Genomic DNA, 21,967 nt, shown 5'->3' with positions numbered 1-21,967 from the left:
CCATCCATTTGGTACCCTTAGAGAAGAAACTTTCCCCATGGGTTAAGGCTTTCCAAGTGCAAGAAGAGGCTCTTTTTTGGATTTTCATATTTATGAGAAAGAACTTTCACCCAGAATTTATCTTTCTCTGTCTTGTACCTCCAATGTAACTTGGCCAACATAGCCATATTTTTTGGCCTAGCTGCTTGAATACCGAGCCCTCCATGCTCCTTTGGGCTTGTTATTTTTTCACAGCTTACCATATGCAGCTTAAGCTTTTCTTGCGTAGTCCCCTAAATAAAAATTTTGCTCACCCTATCTAAAGGATCAAGAACTCTCCTAGGGAGGAGGTGGTTTAGCATGACATACAAAGGGATAGTAGACAACACTGATTTGGTAAGCACCACTCTTCCGACAAAGGATAACAGCTAACCTTTCCAACCTGCCAGCTTTGCCTTGACACGCTCAATGATAAAATCAAAGTCTTGGGTAGAAGCCCCAGGCTGTTTAAGAGGAAAGCCAAGGTACTTCCCTAAGTTTGGGGTGGAATGGAACCTAAGCATATCGCAGTACTCACTACGACTATCTTCAGAAACATTCGGGGAGAAATAAACTCTAGATTTTTGGTTATTCACCTTTTGCCCAGAGACATCACAAAAGACCTTTAGAACCTCAGAGATGCTCATGCAATTTTTCCTATCAGCTTTTGCAAAGAGCACAAGGTCATTTGCAAAAAACAGGTGGGAAAAGGCTAAACCCCCTTTAGCTGCCTTAACTGGGTCCCAAAGTGAGGAGTCACATTTGTCCTTGATGAAAAAAACTCAATCTCTTCATGCACATGATGAAGATATAGGGAGAGAGATGGTCTCCTTGTCTAATTCCTCTTGAAGGATTGAAAGGCTCAAGAGCACCACCATTCAACAACACCTCAATGCTAGAGAAGGAAACACAACTCATGACGACATCCCTCAAATATGGCGGGATATTAAAGAGAGTCAGAGTATCTCTAATAAAGCTTCACTCTAATCTGTCATAAGCTTTTTCTAAGTCTATTTTCACTGCCATGTACCCCACCTTCCCTTTCTTAAGACTTAAGGTGTGAAGCAATTCTTGAACCACAATAGCATTGTCAATACCCTGACGCCTCGACACAAAAGCAGCTTGTAGCGGAGAGATAAGGTTAGCTAAGAAAGGTCTAAGTCTGGCCACAATAACCTTGGAGACTATTTTGTAGACAGAGTTGCAAAGACTGATGGGGCGAAAACTTCCAAGAGAATCAGCACCATTATGTTTTGGTATAAGGGTGATAAGGGTCCTATTCAACTCCGGGTTCATCCTACCTATAGAGAAGACTTTTTTCACTGTGTTTTTGATTGAATCTCCAACTAATAGACAAAACCTTTGGAAAAATCCTGCGTGTAACCCATCTGGTCTAGGTGCCTTGAAAGGTTTCATGGACCAAAGCACCTCTTTAATTTCCAGATCAGAGACGGGGCCCGATAAGGAATTGGCTTCTTCAGGGTTGACTTGCATGGGCCAATTTGGGATATCACAAGTTTTCCTTTGAGACTCCCTCAAACTTGTAGAGAAAAGATCAACATACCAATTTCTGATAAAAGCGGCTACCTCGCTCTCCTCTGAAATTAAGTTCCCCATGTTGTCTTTAAGGTGTGAAATATTATTTCTCTTCCTTTGGTTAATGACAGAGGTATGGAAATAAGCTGTGTTTCTCTCCCCGTGTGTCAAGTAATTCATTCTAGCCTTCATGGCCCAAAATTCCTCTTCAAGGTATTTAATGTCAGCATACTCCAATCTCAATTTTTTATCCAAATCAATGAGGAAGTTCGTTGGTCTATAAGCTAAAGCTGTTTGCGCCCCTCTGAGACGAGCTTCAACTCTTCTTTTCTTGGAGAAAAGATTGCCAAAAACATCCTTGTTCCACTTTCAAGCTGCTGTTGTAAAGGAGCTGACCGCGCTGGTGAAAGGTCTAATGTTAGGGAACTCCGGGTGGGACAACCAGCCAGGTTGAAATCTGAAAAGGCGAGGCAGGGCCAAGCCAGTAACCTTGTTCAGAGAGACCAGCACTGGGCAGTGATCAGAATTAATGCGGACTAGATGTTTAACGGAAGCTTCTAGGTACAAAATTCTCCAGCTAGAGTTCCAAAAACCTGTGTCTAGTCTTTCTTGGATCAATTCAGTTAAACCTCTCAGGTTTGTCCAAGTAAACCTTGGGCCAGTGAAACCCATGTCAATCATCCCACACTTGTTTAGACACTCTTGAAATTTTAGCGCACGACTACAATTAACAGGATTTCCCCTAAATATCTCGTCACTATTAAGAACCCCATTAAAGTCACCAAGCATATAACAATGAACACTGTGGGCATGCATCCTTGATGAATAATAAGGAAAAATTGGTACTGGTGTACCAGATAACAATGAACACGTTCAAATTTCAAACTATTGAGCGGCGTTTATTACTGTTGTTTAAATAATAGTTTTCAGTGTTTAAACAATATTACATTTTATTACGTATTTTTACACTTTTTCATCCATACATATTTTTAAAAAATACAAATAACATTACTAGAAGCCCTGAATCAGTTGAAATATTACTTCAATTTTTACTGGGTGGCTCCCCAGAGAGGAAGAGAGCCAATAGAAAAAACACAGAAAGTTCACTTGTTTTATAATTCGTTACAGAAACAGTGTGCTGTGCTACTGACCTACTGTCCAATTGAGTCACAGACTAACAGGTCCCCCCCCCCCCCTCCCCCATACACTTGATTTTTTAGTTGATCCAATGGAAAAGGAAGCAAATCCCATGTAGATGTTTTCCAAAGTACTTGTACTTCAAATACTCCAAAGGAAACTAACATTTGGATGAGTATCGGGTACACAGTCTAGGGACTTATACTACAGAGGCTGCTTCTAATTTGCCATCCAAGTTCCTTTAATAATTAACTAGTCTAGCTGTGTAGGGACTAAATCATAGACCCCCTTTTTTTTTTTTTTTTTTTTTTTCGTTCAGCCAAAAATAGAGTTTAATACAACTAGTATTTTCATAATTATTGAGTTGAGTATAATTAAAGTCGTGTTTCCCTGAAAAAGAAAAAAGGCAGTGCCAATAATGGACCCGCTTCAATCACATTGTTTCCCTAGTATTGCTTTTTAGCAATAATGGCTTTTCCTTGGCCCTAATAGAGTGGTACAATAAGTTTAAATTGCTATTTTTAGCACTATTAACTACAAAAATGGGTGCACGGTATCTCAAAGATTAAAAAAAAAAAAAAAAAATTATGCATTCAGACTAATGAAGAATATTTAAATAATTTCTTTTCCTTTTTCTCTTTTACTACCGTTGCAGCTCTCAGTCTCTCCTCTTTCTCAGATTCTTCATTCTTTTCCTTTCCTCCAAATTCTAACCAACCAAACAGACTGCAAAATTCTAAATCAAATGTGCAATTTTTAATTCCAACATAAACCCCATAAACCCACTACTGCTGCGGGCTTCTTCCTCTTTTGCTGTGGCTGCTTCTTCTCTCATTTTTGTGTGTAGTATATCTCTTTCTTCTTGTCTTTTGGGTGAAGAAGAACTATCTTTTAGTTTTAGGTGAAGAAGAAGAGCTGAAGAAGAGACTAGATGGTGAGTGGAGGAAAAGAAAAGATATTTGATGAAAATGGGGAAGAAACGTGGGTGGCTAAGAAAAGAGTGAAGGAAAAAAGAAAAAAGAAAAAAGAAGGAAGTTACTAAATTTACTAAATAAAAATTACAATTGTGTTAAAGCACAATAAATTATTACAAAACTTTGGGTTAAAAAAAATATTATTGTTACACTATATGATTATTTGCTATTATGACAATTGAGAAATTGTTTTAGTAAAAAAAAAAAAAAATTTGAATATATATAATTTGGGGTTAAAAAAATATTATTGTTACACTAGACAATTATTTGCTATCATATGGCGGTAGCAGCGGCAGCCGCAGCGGTTGTGATTGTTGTTTATTGTAATGAATATATTATTTTATTATAGTAGATATATTATTTTATTGTGTTGAAAGCTAAAATAAAACTACTGATGTTAAATGGTTTGTAAAGTGAGAAGGTAAAATAGATAAAATAGCTTTTGATGGAACCAAATAGCTAAAATTATGGCTCAACCAATGTAGATGCTCTTAAGTGTTTACCTATAATTTCAGTCACAAATTAAGGAAGAATCTATTACAATCAGCGATTAAAATAGCACATGATAGGAAGTATGATAGAACCACTTGTAAGGTACAACATGATACAAAGCATCCAGGAAGTTGAATTTTAAAGACAGTTTACAGTCCCACACTTAACAAGAAAAGCAAACACCGGGTTAATGACTGAGCAAATGCAGGGGATTGGTTTGATTTGCTCTACCTGGCGTAGCCACGACCACCAGCTGACAAGGAGCGTTCTCTATGCCTCCTATGTGAGTCATAATCATCCGTCCTCCTACCATATGGAGAGCGTGATCTTCCTCGCCGATCCCTTGAATAAGGATCCCTGTCTTGCCACCGGTGCGGTGAGTAGCTTCGAGACCGCCTACGACCCTGTCCTGCACCTTTTTGGCCCCAATATATACAAAAAATTAGATACAGGATTAGTCAAGGAATTACACTTAACAATAACATCACTGGCAAAGAGAGAATATAACAAAATTAAAATCTAACTAGCTTTGATACGTGGGCCTAGTTAGTACTTCCATGCCAACCAAAAAGGAAAGAGCATCGTAGGGGAAGATGTGCATAATAAAGCGACAGGGAGGACAAATGTCATTGCTGTGAAACTCAATCTTAAGATTTGATCAGGGTAGAGTAAATAACTCAATGCTGAGGATCTGGGTCATTTTTGAATAGTTCATTCCCTCCAAAAACCAACTGATTTGGGCGGGGCTGGACCATGATAAAATACCCTAGGTAACTGACAGTTTCAAAAATTCATTCAATTGCCAGGCCTAAAGATAAAAAACCAAGGCGAAACTACACCATTGGTCCCTAAAGTTTTACCTGTTGAGCACTTTTAGTCCCAGAAGTTTCAATGAAGCGCTATTAGTCTCTTAACTTTTAAAACTAAACACAATCACTCACTTCACTAACTTCCGTTAGTTCCTTTGCTTACTTGTCTAATAGAAGAATGAGTAGGCATATATTTTAATGATATGGCAACCCTGTCATATCAGCTGCAATGTCTAAAAGTAAAATCGTTGCAATGTAACTTAAGTGGTCGAATCAAAATTTGACACTTCATTTAAAAATACAACCCAGAACCAAGTCGCCAAAATTCTAACGGAACCTTAAAATTTCTTTTCCTCTCTGGTACTCCTTTCTCTCTCTGTAAATTTAGCCAAACATGAAACATCAAATAGATACGGCGAGACAAGGAGGACTCAAGACAGCAGCCACTTAATTTGGATCAAAGTCTCCGAAAACCTTCAGAACTTCAAAGAGAGGCAGCACACCTGAAGTCTTATAAGATCCTAAACTAAAACATTCACGAAGCCCAATTTTTAGTGTATAAATCTCAGGAAAGCAATGCTCGAAGAATTTACCTAGATTGTCACAGTTTTCTTGTTCAACTCAAGCTGAATTTTTGAGCAGAGATTAGACCAATGATCAAGTCAAATACCAAGACAAATTATATAATATTAAAAAAAGAGAGAAATAGATGGAGAAAACGAAAGGGTCCTATTGGGTTACTGAGAAATTTAATTTTAAAATGTTCACAGCAAGAGATCTGCTCCAGGTATTGCATATACGTAGGACTATGTAGGCTGTGCACTGATGCACGGAACTCTCGCTTGCGGATCTCCTTGTCTTGCTGTCTCTGGAGATTTTTGATATAGATTTCATCCAAGTTACGCAGAGAGAGAATGAGAGGTAACAGAGAGAGAGAGGGGGTAAACGGAGAGGAGAGATTTTGGGATTTTTTTAAATAAAAAATATTGCCCTGTCTTTAAAAGTATGCCTACTCATTTTTCCATTAGACACATAAGCACAAAACTAACAGTAGTTAATAGAGAGACCAATTGTGTTTAGTTTTGAAACTTTAGGGACTAATAGCGCTCAGTTAAAACTTCAGGGGCTAAATGCGCTCAGTAGATAAACTTTAGGGACTAATAACGTTGTTTCACCAAAGACCAATGGAATAAAAAACGTCCAAGTATGCAATGGTGCATGCTTTGCTTTCTAACATAGGCCTCCATATGGTCCACCAAAATTGGAGATCTTTCAGCCTGGGGAGCAAAGCACAAGAAGCTGACAAATCATACAGAAAGGCCAGCTACATTTTTGTAGGTCAAGGATGATAGTTAAAGATCTGAATAGCCAACTTTTCCTCAGTATATACAGTGTGCAGCATGCAAGCTCAGCTCCCAAAGAACTTAAGTGCAAAATAGCAAGCATTCCTCAGACAAATGCAAGAGTTATTTCAGAATGTACCTCGCCTATTATCTCTCAATCCATGATACCTTCCTGGAGTTGGTGTCCTGCCACGCTTCCGTTTTGCCTGCATTTGTACACAATAGCAAAATAACATCATGGTAGATAAACAAGTCAACAGTTAAATGAGAAGAATTATAGACTATTGTGCTTTCTAACACTGCAGTTTAAAATTGTTTGAAATTCAAGAAGATAAATGGGAATTTCCCTTTAAAATAATGATGATAACCTGCACAAACATATGGTAACTGCAATGTACATTCTCATACTCTTATTTTTAAGAGTCATACTGCTATCCTTCCATTATGGGATGACTTAGCTACATACGGAAGGCTGAGATTTTTTTTATTATCACCTTTATAAGCAAGATGGGACATCCACCTCCAAAGGATCCATCATAAGACTAACAATTTGGTGCACTCTGATTTGTTCATCATGTCTCTAGGGTATCTCAAAATTTATTGGAAAAAAAAAAAGGAAAGAAAAGAAAAAGATAAAAAAGCAACCAGGTCAGATACTGTTACTAACAAAGAACAGGAATGAAGGGCATGCAACCCTCTGCAAAATAGTCGAATTTGATTCGATGAGTTTTGAATGTCGATGCAGAACTCATGTCGTGAAGGGGTAGGTTCAACTGTTAAGAGCTTAGATTGTGAATTCGATGGAGCTACACAGACCAGACCTGCTGCCACAACTTATCAGGCAACATTTCCGAAGAAAAGGAACACACTAAAGAAAATTACATGTAAATAATTTAGTCTCACTAAACAGTAGTGATTGATCCTTCAGAGCTAACAGATACCTTTTCCACTGTGATCAAACGACCTTCAAGCACTGAACGATTCAAATACTTGATACAGCGCTCTGCATCTTCCATAGTTTCCATAGTGACAAAACCAAAGCCACGGGATTCTCTGGTACGAGGATCTGTAACCAGATGGCACTCCAAAACCTGAGATCAAGATTGAGATGTAAATTTTTTTAACTGTTCTCTAATAATGTAATTCAAAAGATAGTTGATATCTTCTTGAATTTGGAGTTATTCATTGATATACTCAAGGAGTTTTTTGTCCATAACTTATATTTGTTATTTTTCCAAACAAAGTAGTTTGATAAAACCAAGTGAAGAAACATATAAAATTTAGTGATATAAAATGGCATCACTAACGACTTAATTCCAAATCAGAATAGAAATGCTAGGTCTCTTTCTTTAGGAACAATAAGTTGATCCATTGATATGGAACATGATGACCGACTAGCTCCAGCAGTTGTCACCTGCATCTTCATATCATAGTGATAACCTCTTCATCTCGATCTTCTCTTCTTCTTTTTCCTTTTCTATCCACATACATAACATATCAACTAATCAATATCCATACTCTTATGTGTTTAGAAAATCTTGTTATGCGGGCTCCTCTTAGGCTTATGACTACTTTAAAGTTCTTATGAGCAACAAAATTGCATTTGGCAAAACAAGGTTATTCAAAATAACAGAAGGGTCTTGTTATTAACTTATTATAAAGGCCCAGCTGTAATACCCCAATTTTGTTTTTATGATTATCATTGTAACTTGTCATTTTTTATATAGAGTTGAGCTACTATATGTGTGTGCATAGTAAGATGGGAGAAGAAAATTTTGTGGTGCTACAAATAGGTGAGAAAATTAAAGCTTTAGTGCATACAATTAGTGCGGCAATTAAAATAATAAATAAATAAATAAAAAAGGAAGATGTTTTATGGGCTTCTTGGAGACTAAAGAGATAAGCTCAAGTGGGTTTTAAACTCCAGCTCACTACCCCACCAAGCCCATATCTCTAATGCGTTAAAATATAAGGCGGAGGAAAAGATAAATTAGGGTTTTCATAAGAAGGGCTTCATCACTAAGAAGGCTAAGAGGTGTATTTTTCCTTGGAATTAATTGAAGAGACAACCAATTGTTCCAAATATGATTTTTCATCTATTAGAAAAAAAAAAAAAAAAATTAAAAGAGTTAGAATTTGATCTTAGGAACGTTAGTGATGTTTAGATTTTTCAAAAGATATATTTCCTAGAACTGTTGTTACACTTTTAGGTTAGTGTTTACAGACTTCATCTAGAACAAAACCATGGAATTACAAATTCTAATCGATGCATATGGCTCACGTTTTTCTATCGGATATATATATTATAATATAAGTCAATGATATTGCCCTGCCCACCATTTTCTTTGAGGTTTAAATTGGAGAGCTGATCGGTGGATATATATACATACATATGATTGGTCTTATGTATACATACATACATACATACATACATACATACATACATATATATATATAAATTAGTCTTATGATTGGCCTCTGTCTATATGGCTTGCACGTTGCCCACTGTGCATCCCTAGAACAGGTTTTGTTCTCTAGGTTCAACACTACTACAATTGTTTTGAAGGATATTGACAGACTTGATGTTTATCCGAATTGTAATTTCATCCCAAAATATTGTGATATTATATCCATTAGGGTCAATGATGTTAAGTCCATGAACAAAGTCATATTAGATTTGGCCCAGAGTTTTCATTGGGGTTATATATTAAATCCTAAAGTATTGGCTACTGCCTCTGTGTTTTGATAAATTCAAGGAAACATATTTTTGGGTAGAGATGCTTTGCATTAGTATTATCATTTAGTTCAGCAAAGTATAGTCTTAGCGAGTCAGTTTGTATAATACAGTAAGATTTAGCTCCATTGTGTTTAATGTGGTGTATTTGGAAGGAACGCAATCGGCGGACATTTGAGGATTTGGATAGATCCGATGACCAAATGCTCGCTCTCTTTTCTGGTTCCTTGTATGATTGGGCTAGGGCTTGGAGACTCACATCTAGTGATTCTCTTCCTTTATTCCTTAACTCTCTCCTTCTTTGTTCTTAGTGTTTCTCTTCCTTTTTGTTTTTGTTTGTGTTTTTCTTTCTCTTATGTACGCTTGTTTTGCTAGTGCTTCTTTGCATTTAGCAGTTTTTGGAATATACTTTTTTCTTACCTATCAAAAAAAATTAAGTAATTTTCATGATTGAATATAGGTCCTAATTAAGAGTGTTTTGAGACTTTTTGGAGAGTGTTTCGGCTAGACTTTCAGAGTGATTCAAATGTTGTAAGTAATTATGCATAATATGCACAAGTTTTTTTCTTTAGGTTCTTAGAAATTAAAGGTTTTCTCAAAGTTATATTTTTAAGCTTATGTTTTCTAAAGTTTATCAAAAGCATTTTTACATTATTGAAAGAGAAACTTTGACTTTTTTTAAATAATGTTTTAAAAAGAAACTTTGAATTTTAAATAATGTTTTGAATGTCCGAATCTCATTTAAAAGATGATTTCTAAACTAAACTATTTTCCGAAAAGAATTGAGGTTCAAAGTAGGTTTTCTAAAAATGTTCTTGTTCTTTAAATTTGTATAAAACGAAGTGATTTCAAATTCATATTCCTATTATCCAAATTATAATTAAAATGTTTCTTTTAGCAAATTTAATTTTCAGACTTACTCAAGAATTGTAAAAATATTTATATAAACTCCTTAGTTTCTATTTGTGCCCCAAGAGAGTCAAGCATCCTTTGATTTATGTTCAATTTGATATTGTGATCTTCGATATGCCTGGAATAATTGTTAATATCAAGTAAATTATTATATTTTGTATTTGCTTTTGTAATATGTGGCTCAAAATAAGTATTTTTAGATTTGATCAGAAATATGTGTAAGCTCGCCCATAGGGTTGTATGTGAGAATAAGTGTTGATTCCTCACCAACAGGGGTTAGATGTTGGTATCCACTCATAAGATTGTATGTGAGAATATGTGATATGTGGATATGTGACACTATGCTCTAATCAATTATATGTATGTGTTTTCGAATGATTTTATGATGTGATTACATATGTATTAAGTGGTTTATTACATGTTTTGAGAATAATTATATTTGATATCATTGAATGAGTTTGTGAAAAATCAAAATACTCGTGCTTTGTTTGACTCTATTCTGTTGTGTATTATGTATAATTGCTTACAAGATGTGTGGCTCACCCCATCAATTACAATTTTTAGATTAAGGTATAGTTGGGAAACGGAACTTTGGATTACTTCATAAGGTGCAAGGTAGAGCGTGGGAGTTTTAGACGACGTCAATAATGCTTGAAGCTTTTAAGGTTTTTTAATTATTATTTTTATTTCACTTTAGATTTTATAGTATTCGGAGATTATTCTAAATTGTGAATTTTAGCTATTGTAAGAGGTTTGCCAAGAGTATTGTTTATTTGGAGTTTTATTGAATTATGTTTAAATTAATTATGTTTATGGAGTTATGTAAGATCAACAAGATAGTCATGCATCTAAATTTATGTTCCATGTATTTGGGGTCGTGACACCAGCACCTTGCATTGATTTCAAAATTTAAGCCTTCGAACGCACTTTTAACTGTTCATTGAAGATTCACATATATCAAGTTTAACAAAACAGTAGAGGCAAAATCCCCAAAATGTAGCCTCAAAAATCAAGTTATAGGACACTTTTAATTGAGAATTTAGACTCATTGTAAGTGTTTTTTTGTAAGTTATTATTAATAAACCATGTCATATAGGGGCAAGTTATCCTATATAAAATAATAAAATTTACATAAACAGAACCTTACCTTTCCTTCTTTGTTAAAGTACTTCTCAAGATCACTGCTAGTAACCCTTGTGGACAATCCTGTTACATATAAGTTATTTCCAGGATTGGATGCATCTACAGAATCCTGACTCCTGGGACCAAAAACACTCAACTTATCATATGAACATAATATGTTTGATAAAGCAAGCAACATATGTTATACAACATTCATGTAAAGACGCGTCTATTTGAATGCACTCCTAAAGCTAGAACTAGATTAATTCGTAACAACTGAATACCTGGACCGGCTTCTCCTAGACCTTGACAATGATCGTGACCTTGACCGACGGCGTCTCCCAGGAGGCGAAACAGAGTCCCGTGGCGATACAGACCTAATGGGGTGCAAACAACAAAAGAGTTATATACAGATAACTCGTATATAGAACCAAAATGTACTTAAAATGGGAGGGAAAATCATTGGAAAGAAACTAACCTTCCTTCCCTTGTGTATGACATCTACAACAAGTTCATGAAAATAACCCATATCAGAAAACCCTTCAATGTCACTGAATTTATATAAATTATTATAAATTTGCACATGGGTGTCTATGCTAAGTCTCTATTTACTACACATACATACACATACACATACGTGCATGTGTGTCTATGTAAAATCTACAATTGTTCTTCAGCTTCAACAAAAACTTTCAGTTTATTTTATAGAAAAAGTTTCAGATACCAACACAAACTGAGTCATATAGAGGAACTATCAGATTCCATATAGTGCAAAGTTTACAGCGCTCTCTCTCTCTCTCTAAATCTAAATGGCAAAGCATAGGTTTCACAAAATTATCCAAAAAAAGAAGAAGAAGAAGAAGAATAGACAAATAGTCCTAAAAAATTTACATAAAAATTAACCTAATATTTGCTTTTGAAATTTAAAAAACTTGTAGAATAGAAGAAAACCGAATCAAAGTGGAAGCCCTAGGCCTAGGCTGAAGATATTGGGGGAAGAAAGAGAATAATGAAAATTGGAGAGGGAATAAATAAAAAAGCAGACCTTGGTAGGTGAATCGCTGAGTGAACTCGGAAGCCCGAACACTTACACTAGCACAGGCTCCAAAATCACAAGAGAGAGACGGAAAGCGTGTCTCTGTCTGCGTGAGTAGAAAGATAGAGAATGAGAGAATCACTGAGCGCTTTTTTTCTTTTTTCTAAACTTGTTTATTTATGACTTATAGGAAAATTTTGGATATTTTGGTCGGCATTTGGCAAAAATAATTTGTATAAAAACTGGATACCGAGTTTTTTTTTTAAATGGTTAAAAAAAAAACACTTCATTCTCAGGTAGGGATGACAATTTAAATCCGACCCGCAGATACCCGGTTTAGCTCGACCTTAATGGGCCAGGTTTTACCCAGTCCGATAAAGAATAGGGTTGGGTATGGATTTTTAAAAAAAACCCGAAGCGGGTCCGGGTCGGGTCCGAGTTTTATCAAAAAAATCCAGACCTGACCCGAAACCCGACCCGGATAAATACCCGGTATATTAAATTACTAAAATACCCCTTATATATATTTTTTCTGATTTATTGGAACCCTAAGTCTCTACTCTCTATTCACTGCACACACATAGCCAACCGCCTCTCTCACACTCAGCCCTGCCCTCTCGCCTCTCTCACACTCAGCCCTGCCCTCTCGCCAGCCGCCCTCTTGCCTCAGCACACAGCCCTCTCGCCTTGCGGCCTCGCTTCAGCCCTCAGCCCGCAGTTCTCGCCTCGCCTCGCCTCGCGGCCAAAAGGTACCATTTAAATCCTCAATGTTGAAAGCATATCAATTGAGTAAAAGAAGGTCTCGGTGAAAAAAAAAAAAAAAAGAGTTAAAAGGGATTTGAATATGGACTGTTGGTAATATAGGATAGTAGGACTTGATTAATTAAATACAGCACAATGTTAGATTGGAAAACCAGATGTGGAATGTCTGGTTTTCACAGTAATGGGCTTCAAAAATGAGGTAATGGGCTTCAATTTTTTTTTTGGTTGGCCCAAATTTGGGCCCAATAAGTTAAACGGGGCCCCGCGGGGCAGGTCTGGGCCCCGAGAAAAAAACCCGATTATTATTCGGGCCGGGTCCGGGTTTCGGGTCTTGGCCCGCGGGTCGGGTCCGGGTATGCAAAAACCCGGCCCGAACCCGACTCGTTGCTATTCCTATTCTCAGGTCAACTATATTACGTCCGTGTAGTCGGGGGAATCTTTTATTTTTTGGATAAAAATTAATAATTTGCTTACATTATAATTTTAAAAAATATTTTTTATTTTTCATGCAAATAAAAATAATAAACTTTAAAAAATTAAAAAATAAATCTAAATTTTAGGAATTCTCTTTCTGAATTTAAAGTGAAATTTATTGTTTAGTATTTATAACTTTATTTCTAAATGAAGTTATACTTTATAAATAAGAGAATTTTTAAACCACATAAAAGTTAAGTTCAAAAAGAAAAGGTATCTTTTATATTTATATATACACACATGTGTGTTATCATTTTTTTTTGTTGATAAAACACACGTGTGTTATTTTAAATTTGTTAATTTCATTTACTTTTGGAATTTGTGCTTTGAGTTTAATTTGTTTTTTTTTTGTTGGTTTTTTGGGACTTAATTCAGGCAAAGTTAGAATATTACACACAAATATGTAAATTGTAGTTGTTATTGATTAATGACTTTAATTAGTTTAATGAAAAGACAATTAGTTAATGACTTTAATTACACCACCGCACACCCTTGGTGTGGTGGTCACTCCATAAGTATAAATGCTTGTAGGGTGTAAGGAACAAAGGTCGAGATTCAAGTCTTCAGAAAGGAGCTTCACACACATATACACTTAAATTATGATAAAGTAGAAATTCTATCTTGTATAAAAAAGAACTTTAATTACACTTCACAAAATGACTATAAAGCGATGATTCCTCAACTCAATTCCTACAAATTGGATTTTATTTTTAATTTTTTTTAAAACTACCATACTTTAGATTGAATTGAGTTGGAAAATTTTCAATCCCAAAAAGAGTCAAAGTTAGATTGAAAAATATCCCAAACCTAACCCATACACACTTCTAAATGCAAACTAGAAATTTGTTCTATCAATTATAAATAAGTTAAGAATATTTCACTTTGAAATTTTTTACAAGTTTAATTCTTAAGTTCATCCTTAATACTTCCTCAAAAAAAATGTTCATCTATAATAAGTATTCTTTTTTTTTTTTTTTATACAAGGTATAAATTTTAAACTAAAATTAAATGTGGTTGAAGCTTTCTCCTAAAGGCTTGAATACCAGCTTTTACCCTCTCCTCCCACACCCCACAAGTACTTATATTTGTATAGTGACCATTGCACCAAGGGTGTGCGATATTACCTTAACAAGTATTCTAACTTAACATAATTTGGTTCTCCACAAAAATAAAAACATAAGGCAATTTAATAATGGAATGCAATGTAGCTCTTATTACCGTACTATCTCTTGAATGTGCTACATGCAATAAATGTCTCACAGTTTGTGACTCATATACTTTGAGACACAATATAATAAGTGTATGAGATACATACTCCTAATAATAAGGCTAATTGGATTAGATGAATCTTTCAACCAAAAAAAAAAAAAAAAGGACCAACGGAAGTGCTTGAAATACTTGCATATTTGCATTGTTACTCACACAGCGAGTTAGGTTGCATTTGTGATTTTGTGTCCAAAGGGACATGCTACTCCACTAAAATGTGGACAAACCATGGCCAACCAACCTTTTCATTCACATATTTAAAAACCTTTGTACCAAAAAACCAATAATAAAAAAGAAATCTATTGATGTTTTGGCCTAAAGATAGAGAGCAATTATTATAAAATGGATGACATAGGTTCCAAATCTTATCATATATAATTAACAAAAAATACTATAATGTTGTTTTGCTAAATACCTATGAATTAATGCCAAGAAAACAAATAAATTTGCATCAACATGATAGATCTCCGAAATTGTGCTTATGTAGTGTGAAGATATTTACCACAAAGACACTGCATATTCATCAATTATAACATTTTCTACCAATTTCCCAGCAAATCAATATATTTTGGAAAGACATGAATCATGTAAAACTACAAAAAAGGTAGTTAAAAAAATGATCAAAACTGATATTGCCTTCATTGTCTAATCTGTGCATTTCCTAGCCTCACTTTTTCATATATGTATATATTGACAATTCTTTAAACAAATCATTCAGGATGAGGAAGTCTTATTATTCTTCCCTCCCCCTGATCCCAACTCTTTTGGGGTTCTGTATCTTTCTTTGTAACATTTTTTATCCTTGTTTATCAAACTCGAGCAAATGATTCCTGCCGTGTTAGTTCATACGATGCTGCAGCCGGTGCTTCTTGATTGTCAACATTTTGAGTCTTTGCTTTCGAGCAAATAAAGAAGAAGGCTGATGTGTAAATAGAAATGTGCCAAATGCTGAAAAAAAGGCACAATTAGAGAAAAAACATGGGAAAACAGTTTTTTTTTGGGGGTGGGGAATCATTGTTGTGCAACAATTATGGATTATTTTGTACCTGTGCCATATCCAATAAGTTTCACTCGCTTCCTTAATCCAGCTTATTGCAGCCATGGACATTGCAATTACACCTAGAAGCACGTAGCCCCAGCGGAAGTATCTATAGATTGCCATCATAAGACCAAGCAACTGGTCTTTGGAACTCTGCCATCTACCAAGAAAATTAATTATACTTTATCCTTTAATAAAATAGCTATCTAAATAAACATTTTGTGACTAAGTTGGGCATAAAAATGTGTACCTTTCAGTTATCTTTAAAGAGGATCCTACTGGAAATGAAAATGATTTGCATTGAGTGCATAGTTGTATCAACCATCCAACAAGAAAGGCCAAAGCACCTATTGATAGTACAATTATAATATTATTGGACCTGCAGGGTTCTAGAATGGTTAAATATACTTATATCTGCTAAATGAACCATCCAAAATCATAAATATACTTGCCAATCTTGTTCAATACCTGGTTGCACCACTTTCAGCTATGAGTGCTGTAATAATGGCTGCAGCTGTATGGATTGTCCTTTTTGCAGTTTCACTAAAAATGGTTAGGTATACAAAAGTGCTCACCACAGCCAAGAAAGAAAGCCAAAAATCCATAAACTGAAACCAAAGCCGCAGTAAAAGTGTTAAAACTTGAAACCAAAGTCTTAAGAACAGTAAAACAAAGGAAGATGTTTGAACAGATCATGCACCTGTAGAACACTATAGGATAGAGCACACCAGCTACCTACATCACACGCATGATACAGTGCGCTTGAAATTCCACTAGACATGAAGATCACCCATTCTGCGAATGCCTGCATGACACAAGTCACAACAAATCAAATCTTCTTTGCATATGAAGACTGTCAACAAGAGTAGCTTTCAGTTACATTTGTTTTGAACCTGACCCTCATGACTTGGATCTTACCTTCTGTTGAAAGACTTTAAATGCAGGAAGTAAGGCTGCAGCATTTGATGCAATAAGAAAAATTATTTGCAATCTCCGCTCTACATTACATTTCAGTCCATCCATTAGCCTTTAGGTAATAAACCAAGTACAGAAAATATTATAGTTAATAGACCATCCATTGCACGCATTACATAAAAAAAAGAGTTGAAAGATGCATAACAGACCACATTCAGATTGATACAGTATTAACATCAATTATGAACATGCCAACATAGCTTATTCATAATTAAATGTAAAAGGAAAGAGAACTATTTGCCAAAATGATTAATTAATTATGACTATGCACAAGCTAAAAATAAAGATGGGATCTAACCATGAAGAGAGAGAAAGTGTACTGTGTAATAACCTGCTTTTGATAATAGAGTGACACTGCAGTCAAATCCCCCATAGTTTCTATCACAGGAGCAGTAGCTGAGAATAACATTTTAAAAAGGGGTTAATTGATATCCAGGAAAGTTAAGCTAGTTGCCTCAGCAACTTACATAACTAGCATACTTAGTGTTACAGTTCAACAAAAAAACCCTAAAACTAATGGGCAAAATCCAAGAAGCTGATGATGAAATCACTCATGGAAAGCCATGCCTGTCTCATTCTAGGACATTCAACTGATTTGGGAACTGTTCACTATATTCGGGATAAAACATAGGCTATTTAATATTCTTATATACCATACATCTTATAATCTAAAAAGCAGCTTGGAATTATTTTTAAAATTTTTCTGCAACTATTTAGAGATCCGGACCACAAACAAATGCTAGATCCTCCTTTGTAGCTATAACTTGGAACTACAGAAGATTTATAAAAATAAATATAAAAAATAAGAAAAGGAGGGAAAATGAATAACCTGTAATCTGCTGATTCACTTAAATCTTTTTTGAACACACATTTCCCCTGACCAGAGCATTGATTTGGGCAGTTATCAGTTGAGATTGTCATCATGGTTTGGGGGCTCGACTGATTATTTAAATCAACAGGATGCCTTAACCCAATAATCCAAAGTCCTGCAGTGGGATATAAGATATACAAGTTGATTCCTTCTTGACTTGTATCATACAATTTAAACATGGAGTTGTTATTGCTGTTGCTTGTCTGGTCCAAGTAGCTAAAGTCCCACATGTCAAGAGAAGGTAATCCACCAAACCTAACATATAACCCATAACTTAATTTTGTGTCTGATGTGAGTTGAATGTGAGTATTATAACCTTCTGTGCCTTGTTCTGTATACAGAAGAAAATAAGTCCAACCATAATCTGATCCATGACCATTCCCATACGAAGACTTGCTTAAGTAGGGTTCCAGATAGAAATCAACTGACTCTGAGGATACATTTCCTCTGTCCGGCAAATAAACTATTTGGTTTTGATAAGGAATTGCCTGCATCAACGCATATAAAAATGGTCATTTTCCTAATCCAAATCGATAGATTTCAAACACATTTTATCAAAGTAGGCTACATAAGTAAGCACAATCCAAGTTGGAAGAGTAGATGAATCCATAAGATGGTGCACGCACACAAACAGCATACTAACAACCTGAAGAACGTGTTGTTTCCAAGTACAATTTGATACCGCCTTTTCTTGCATGCATGCGATTACTTCCCATTCCACCAAATAGCAAGGTTCTATATTTCCTTTTTGCATTCCTTGTTGTACATTTGACTTAAAAACTGGTTCAATGGCAAAATACCATACACCAGCCCTTGGTAGTTGGATGACTAGAGGATCTTCACTTATATCAGTAGTATAATCATGCGAAATTTTGTCTGGAAGTGCATTATAACGAGCATACAACATTATGGAAAATTCACGGGAGTTCCTTGAAGCTTCACTGATATTTTTCGCTGTTATCCTCACTTGTTCTACTGGCTCCATTACAGTCAAGGCGTAGGCATCCACATCAAATTTTTGTCTGCATATAGTCCTAGAATAATTCCTGTAAGCAATGCTTTCCACAATTTCATTATATCTCCCATTAGATTGCTCCATGGAAAGGTCATCAACTGCCCGATTACAGTATTCACCCCACATTCTAGGGTTCAAGCAGCCCTCCACAGTGATATTTGCAGTGAAAGAGTATGCTGAGCCCCTATTTATCTAATATAAGGCAGCGATTACTAATTAGTAACTTCAATAACTTAAGTTTCAAATATGAAAAATATATGGTATTAAACATTTTAATGTATAGCTTGTACAAGAGGCCTAACATTTTTGTACTAAAAACATACCATCTTTGATTGAGTTCTAATAGGTCCAAAGCCATTGAACAAGCCAATATAGTAAACTCCGGGTGTGATCTACATAGAACCTCCTCATGCATTAATAAAGGAAGCAGATTTACAGCCAAAAATAGTTTAAATCCAACCACAAAACTGAAAAAGGGACAACCTGCAGAGACGACAATTTGAATGTCATCATTTCCTGCAAAGGATAGCATTGCTCTTCATTCTGAAGATTCTGTATGTCTCCAACAGAGCCACTAGGCAAGTCATTTAGCACTGAAAAAAAAACACATAAAGAGTTGTTCTAAGAAGCTTACTAACTGCAATTGTTAACATATTTGAAGTATGAAAAATGTACTAGAATTTTGCTCATAATTACAATTGATTTATCAGCAGCTTTCAATTTGCTAGCCTTCTGTTTATCACCGAATCACTTACTTTCCTTAATGCAATAGTACCTTGAAATACTTTAAATAAGGATGGATATTGAATTTACATATCATGAGATGGTTTTTTTTACCAAGATCTTCTATAGCAGTATTTGAGACGTCTGGAAGAGGCGGACCACCAAAATGAAAGCATATGATTGGCAACTTCATCTTAGGATACTTGTCTATATGTTCAAGGTTCTGCAATGAAAAGAATGAATCATAACAAGAAAGGGATCAAAAGTTAGACAACCTTGTAAAGCCTCATTAGACCTCCAATAGGGCAAACTCTAATAACTCAACAAAAGAGACTAAATAAAAAGGTTGTACACTATGCACAAAACTCTCACTTTTGTAGGGTTTGGAAGAGATAATTGGTAGACAACCTTACTACCGTTTTTTTGGGAGGCTGATTCCCAGAATAAAGACGCTAAACAATTAGAAAAATGAGTTTGAGATTTATATTTTTTAATAAATTCGGATTTATAATAATTACTCTCAACCCAAATTTCCATGCACCGAAATAGACCGAATAGACCAAAATGCTAAGCTGATGTGGCTTAAAAAGTATGTAGTAATAATAAATACTATACTTCAGCTTTTAAATATTATATAGATTATATAGATTTGCAACATTCTTACTACATGAGATATTTGAATATACTCACAAGGTTGACGTTTGATGATAATTCAATAGATGCTGACGCGTAAAAAGGAGGAGGTGGCAATTCAACTGAAACCAATAAAGCCTATGTCAAACTTTGAAATACAAAGCATATTTATTTTTTTACTGGTTGAATATATATATGCTTTCACAATAGTGAAGATCTTGAAAAAGTTGATCTAAATCATACTAGGACCTTTTAGACATTATCGAAATTAGTAATGTTTTTAATGCACAGCTTGCTGAAAAAGAATTATTTGTACTCTTTCTTCCTCCTTTTGTTCTTAAAAAAGAAAAAGAAGAATGCATGGGGCAACAAGAGGAAAATCCTTAATACTTCCACTTGCTCAAAAAGGAAAAAGAAAAGATAGGTAGGTACTCCTTTCGATATCATTGTATTTCCATATAACCAAAGAAATAGTGACATTAACTCCCCCTGCCTACATATCACATTAATGATTGTACCAAATATGCTGCCTAGTCTATTCCATCTATCCCATCATCTTCACCATTCTTCACTAAATAATTAATTAAATTCTTATAGTAGTGGCTAAGAAATTCTTATACTGGTTATATAAGAAGCAAAACTAGCCGCAAGAAATCTATAATTATATAATTATGTGTGGTGCTTCTTAAGAGTTAAAGTAAGGCAGCTAATGACTTAGTATTATTAAATTGAACTTGACTCTAAGGCATTAAGAATTTGTTATATGACCCATGGTCAGAAATTCCTAAAAGCTGACAAGCAAAACATTCTAAAGTATGTGACTAGGTATTGTTAAAAAAAATAAAGTATGTGATTAGGTTGGGTCATAAACGATTATTACTTTCTTATTCTATTCTTTTTAGTTTTTATAACATTGAATTCAACGATTCTTTCAATGTGCCTGTGCAAGATAGAAGCAACCATTCAAAAAAGCTGTAAGGCATCGATAGTGTGTGTGTATATATATATATATCATTTAATGTTTCAAAGTGTGGTTTGGGATCTATGATTCTATATGCCATGAGAGTGAAATATGCATATATTTTATATATATCCTATTGAAAGAATAGAGAACATTAAAGAGCATAACTTTTTTATAAAAATTTTAGGTAAATTACACTAAATACATTAATACTCCTAAGATATAGCGAAATTAGACTTTGTTATAAGCTTATAACCGATTTTCAATAAATGATACTCTGCTTCCAAATGACTAAAAATGATACTCTTCCGCTTTCCCACCCAAACAATAAAAAATGACACTCTACTGGCAAATATAATTCAAAAAATAGGTGATACGGAGTGTCATATCTTAAAATTTTGGTATATGTATTTTCATATTGCATTAAAACCTTCCTCCAATATCTAATACAAATTAAAAGCATACGATACTAAAAATTTAACAAAGACCCTTTAGCAAAAAATAAATTTCAACAATTAAAGACTCCCACATTAAAAACATTGATATATTTTTTTAAAAGCAAACCCAGAAACAATCAATCAGTCCCTGGACATAATAAGACAAGCAAGGAAAACAATGAAAAAGACTGCAAAGACTTATGATCATAAGCTCAAACCTTTACTGTAACGCCAGTCGTAAGGCTTGAGATTTGTTGCAGATATAACATAGCTCATGTTTGTCACTATTTGTTCAGAGCTGGCACCAAAAGAAGGAGAAGAAGAAGATAAAGCTAAGAGGCACAATAGTAAAAAAAAACCATTCATTGAAAATCCCATGATTGGATATTCTTTGCCACAGTTCATGAACAAGCACAAATTCAAGAACTTTGTTAATATGGAAAACAGAGAGAGTCTCTGTACTTTATAGGCAAAAACTCAAAGTCCGTTTGGGAAAAGAAACTGAAAATTTTATGAGAGACGTATATGGTAAACTTTGGTCTTATCATGCAGACTTGTTTGTAGGATTTGTCTATGAACTAACGAGAAATATTGACCTTGTAGTCTTGGGACAAAAAGGAATGTTGCAACCATAGTTGGTAACCGTTGGATTGAGAGTTGATGAGAGAGAAACCAAGTCATACACAAATATAAGGGTC

At 34.8% G+C, this 21,967-nt stretch overlaps 2 protein-coding genes across 5 annotated transcripts; both read right to left on the bottom strand.

Annotated features, from left to right (window-relative positions):
• Nucleotides 1-4,105: 4,105 nt before the first annotated feature.
• Nucleotides 4,106-12,280, bottom strand: LOC142613528 (serine/arginine-rich splicing factor SR45a-like). The gene is made up of 7 exons (XM_075785908.1): nucleotides 12,123-12,280; nucleotides 11,556-11,578; nucleotides 11,362-11,454; nucleotides 11,103-11,214; nucleotides 7,251-7,400; nucleotides 6,449-6,515; nucleotides 4,106-4,572 (listed from the first exon to the last, which is right to left on the bottom strand). Exons 2-7 carry the CDS (start codon nucleotides 11,576-11,578, stop codon nucleotides 4,385-4,387), a joined length of 633 nt encoding a protein of 210 aa, XP_075642023.1. The 5' UTR covers nucleotides 12,123-12,280; the 3' UTR covers nucleotides 4,106-4,384.
• A 2,976-nt stretch (nucleotides 12,281-15,256) lies between these two features.
• On the bottom strand, nucleotides 15,257-21,967 carry LOC142612725 (uncharacterized). Of its 4 annotated transcripts, none has more exons than XM_075784860.1 (14): nucleotides 21,488-21,953; nucleotides 19,929-19,993; nucleotides 19,353-19,461; nucleotides 18,999-19,108; nucleotides 18,839-18,907; nucleotides 18,147-18,707; nucleotides 17,459-17,988; nucleotides 16,928-17,025; nucleotides 16,573-16,652; nucleotides 16,355-16,459; nucleotides 16,123-16,262; nucleotides 15,905-16,033; nucleotides 15,662-15,814; nucleotides 15,257-15,563 (listed from the first exon to the last, which is right to left on the bottom strand). In XM_075784860.1, the coding sequence occupies exons 1-14, from the start codon at nucleotides 21,672-21,674 to the stop codon at nucleotides 15,425-15,427; spliced, it is 2,475 nt and encodes an 824-aa protein (XP_075640975.1). In that variant the 5' UTR covers nucleotides 21,675-21,953; the 3' UTR covers nucleotides 15,257-15,424. The 4 variants fall into 4 exon arrangements, with proteins under 4 accessions (XP_075640975.1, XP_075640976.1, XP_075640977.1 ...); XM_075784861.1 differs by having other exon boundaries at nucleotides 16,961-17,025; nucleotides 21,488-21,950; XM_075784862.1 differs by lacking the exon at nucleotides 19,929-19,993.

The sequence above is a fragment of the Castanea sativa genome, chromosome 10, assembly GCF_040712315.1.
Source record: "Castanea sativa cultivar Marrone di Chiusa Pesio chromosome 10, ASM4071231v1".
Taxonomy (NCBI): domain Eukaryota; kingdom Viridiplantae; phylum Streptophyta; class Magnoliopsida; order Fagales; family Fagaceae; genus Castanea; species Castanea sativa.
The sequence above is the reverse complement of the archived record's forward strand: the minus strand, read 5'-3'. Positions and strand labels throughout refer to the sequence as shown.